Source organism: Olea europaea, unplaced genomic scaffold, assembly GCF_002742605.1.
Source record: "Olea europaea var. sylvestris unplaced genomic scaffold, O_europaea_v1 scaffold6702, whole genome shotgun sequence".
NCBI lineage: Eukaryota > Viridiplantae > Streptophyta > Magnoliopsida > Lamiales > Oleaceae > Olea > Olea europaea.
The window spans coordinates 1-3,297 of record NW_019265083.1 but is presented as its reverse complement, the minus strand read 5'-3'; the positions used below and the strand labels follow the sequence as shown (position 1 = coordinate 3,297).

Genomic DNA, 3,297 nt, shown 5'->3' with positions numbered 1-3,297 from the left:
CAGTTTCAGTTTCAGTTGCAGCAATCTGTTGTCTGTTACATATCGAAATTCCTCTTTTTTCGTGATCAATCAATTTAAAATACTAAAAACCCACTGTAAGGTTCAGAGTTTTGAAACATTCTTGCTTTTTTTTATTTTTTGCTTTTGTGTGCTCAATAGTAGTCAATACTGGAAGAAAATTCTGGGTTTTTTGCTGGTAGCCTCGGAAATAGCTTGCTCCTGGATTGAAAAAAAAGAAGTGATGGGTTTTGCGTAATAGCTTCAAGTGTTTGAATTATTGTGAAGGAAAGAGAAGTCACTTGGAGTGTTTTCTGTGATCAATTAGTTGATTTGATTTTGAGAATTTAATTTTGGGAGATGGCAATGTCCTGCAAGGATGCTAACAAGGCGGCTGCTGCAGCTGTGGGGATTATGGATAATGGCAAGTATGTTAGGTATACGCCTGAGCAGGTTGAAGCACTGGAAAGGCTCTATCATGAGTGTCCTAAGCCCAGCTCCATTCGCCGCCAACAGCTCATTCGCGAATGCCCTATTCTCTCCCACATTGAGCCTAAGCAAATCAAAGTCTGGTTCCAGAATCGTAGGTACAATCTGTTTGACTTCAATTCTTGTTCTAAATTCAATTAATTGATTGACAAGAATTAATTATTTGTGAATGTATAATAGAAGTGGGGAGAATCTTTTGTGTTTCCCCTTTGCAGCTTTTGATTATGATGTATCATTGATTGTTTTATGTAAAAAACGATATAATCTACAAAGGGGTTATACTTTCTTTAATTGCGATTCATGTTCTTTGTTATTGAAAATGGACTGCGTTTTTCTATTTGTCGAAATGCAGATGCAGAGAGAAACAGAGGAAAGAGGCATCGAGGCTTCAATCAGTGAATAGGAAGCTATCGGCCATGAACAAACTCCTAATGGAAGAGAATGATAGATTACAGAAGCAGGTGTCACAACTGGTTTATGAAAACGGTTACTTTCGGCAGCATACTCAAAATGTAAGAATACTAGAATCCCTCTTGGTAAATTTTCCCTGGTACGTCTTAGCATGGCAAATTTAAACGTTGATAGCATGCCTAATAAGATGAACTCAAATTTAAAATCTTGTTGTGGAGGATTATCAAGTATTCTGCACCAAACACTAACTGAGTGAAATTAATAGAGTTTGAAAGAAAATTAACAGGTTTTGTTCTATATTCTACTTTAGAATGCACTTCCTACTAAAGACACAAGTTGTGAATCAGCGGTGACGAGCAGTCAACAACACCGCTTGACACCTCAGCATCCGCCAAGGGATGCAAGTCCTGCAGGGTGAGTAAGTGTGTTTATGGTTGATGGGCTGTTGTGCTCTGTGACTCATTGCCTTGTGTGTGCTTGTGAGTGGCTTATAAAATTCTGTTTGCATTTTGTATATATTCCCAGGCTTTTGTCCATTGCAGAAGAGACTTTAACAGAGTTTCTTTCAAAGGCTACTGGAACTGCTGTTGAGTGGGTCCAAATGCCTGGAATGAAGGTACAGCGCCTCTTGAATTCTGTGAAATCTATTATTTTTATTTCTGTGATAAGTAAGTTTAATAAAAAATACGAGCATACACTGGTATATGTTTATGTTACATGAACAGAGGTTTTGCATACTTTATGCTTCATAATCATTCCATCAGAGAATAATATTCTTTTTATTTTTCTTCTTTTCCCTTATTTTTGGTTCAGATACTGAAAAACATTGTCATATATGCCCTTTTTTTCTCCTTTCCCGTCAAACTAAGTGCAATTTAAGAAATTTTCTTTGCAGCTGTAGTTATTAGTAGGTCTCTTCATGTTACTTCATAATGTGAACATCGAATCAATTTGTTTGATAGTTTTATTATCAAGTGTTTCTATTAGAGAACATTAATAAGTGCAGTAGTAAATGGTTGGGCTTGACATTGGAGATGTGGTGGAACACAGTTTCCAATACAATGATAATGCATAGATTTTATTATTTTATTGGTATAATTGAAGTGGATATTGAAATTTTAACCAATCGATGCTTCTGTTAATTTGGAGTAGCCTGGTCCGGATTCCATAGGAATCGTTGCTATTTCTCATGGTTGCACTGGTGTGGCAGCAAGAGCTTGTGGCCTGGTTGGTCTAGAGCCAACAAGGGTAAGTTCAAAAGTTCAACTCATTTTTGTGTTTTTCTTTCATGCTATATGATTCTACTTTGAAGTCATAAGAGCTGACATTTCTTTCAGGTGGCAGAAATCCTGAAGGAGCGTCCTTCTTGGTTTCGCGATTGCCGGGCTGTGAATGTTCTTAATGTGCTGCCTACTGCCAATGGTGGAACCATTGAACTTATATATATGCAGGTGGAAAATTTTCATTATTCATGTATTGTGCTTGATGGCCTTCTTTTTCCTCTTTTGGTTTATAGACTTGCTCAATTTGTTGATTCAGCTATATGCGCCAACAACTTTGGCGCCAGGTCGTGACTTTTGGCTGTTACGCTATACTTCTGTCATGGATGATGGCAGTCTAGTGGTATGTGAACCTTTAAATCCTGAGACCATGTTTGGCTAAGCTTAAAAATCAATGAAAGTACTTGTCTTCAAACATGTTTAAGGCTAAGTTTTTTCTTAACATTTAAGAGTGTGTATGAGACCCATTTTTCTTTAAAAATGAGTTTTGTAATAGTTATTTTATTATTATTTATTTTTGGAGAATGTGTGGTTAAAAAGTAGGAAAATTTTTAGGTTTACTTGCAAAATTATTTTATTAAAAGAATGTGTTGTTGACAATAAGTTTAAAAAAAATGAGTTTTTAGAGAATGGGGGTCAAACAGGGGCTAATTATATTAGTTATTTATCATAAAAGTAACTCTTACCTTTGTGCTAGACCAATTTGTTTATTTTGAATTATGATCAATCAAAAACTTATTACTTACAAAATGTAAACCTTTAAGCTTAGCTAAAGATGCTCTACGTCTGATGGTATGATCTTTAAGTTCTAGTATATCTCTTTAATCAGTTAATGTAGTAAGTTACTCAGTTTCTCCAACGAAATACTTAGGTATGTGAAAGATCACTTGGCAATACTCAAAACGGTCCAAGCATGCCTCCTGTGCCGAACTTTGTGAGAGCTGAAATGTTGCCAAGTGGTTATTTAATTAGACCATGTGAGGGCGGAGGTTCAATTATCCACATTGTCGATCACATGAATTTGGAGGTAAAGTTGTTTCTGCCTTCTCTAACATTTTACAACCTCATCCATGATTGAACTGTTTCTTCGACTTTCCTCTGCTTCTAAAACAATATGTCG

General features: G+C 36.1%; 1 protein-coding gene across 1 annotated transcript; it reads left to right on the top strand.

Annotated features, from left to right (window-relative positions):
• The first annotated feature begins 6 nt into the window (after positions 1–6).
• Positions 7–3,288, top strand: LOC111390315 (homeobox-leucine zipper protein ATHB-15-like). Its single transcript, XM_023015333.1, has 8 exons — positions 7–584; positions 839–998; positions 1,208–1,311; positions 1,423–1,513; positions 2,050–2,145; positions 2,235–2,348; positions 2,437–2,520; positions 3,049–3,288. Exons 1-8 carry the CDS (start codon positions 358–360, stop codon positions 3,253–3,255), a joined length of 1,083 nt encoding a protein of 360 aa, XP_022871101.1. The 5' UTR covers positions 7–357; the 3' UTR covers positions 3,256–3,288.
• Positions 3,289–3,297: the final 9 nt, after the last annotated feature.

Coding starts and splice junctions, on each gene's coding strand:
- LOC111390315 (XM_023015333.1), top strand. CDS start 358: ATGGCAATGTCCTGCAAGGATGCTAACAAGGCGGCTGCTGCAGCTGTG. Junction 1,312..1,422: donor AGGGATGCAAGTCCTGCAGG/GTGAGTAAGTGT, acceptor ATATATTCCCAG/GCTTTTGTCCATTGCAGAAG. Junction 2,521..3,048: donor TGGATGATGGCAGTCTAGTG/GTATGTGAACCT, acceptor CGAAATACTTAG/GTATGTGAAAGATCACTTGG.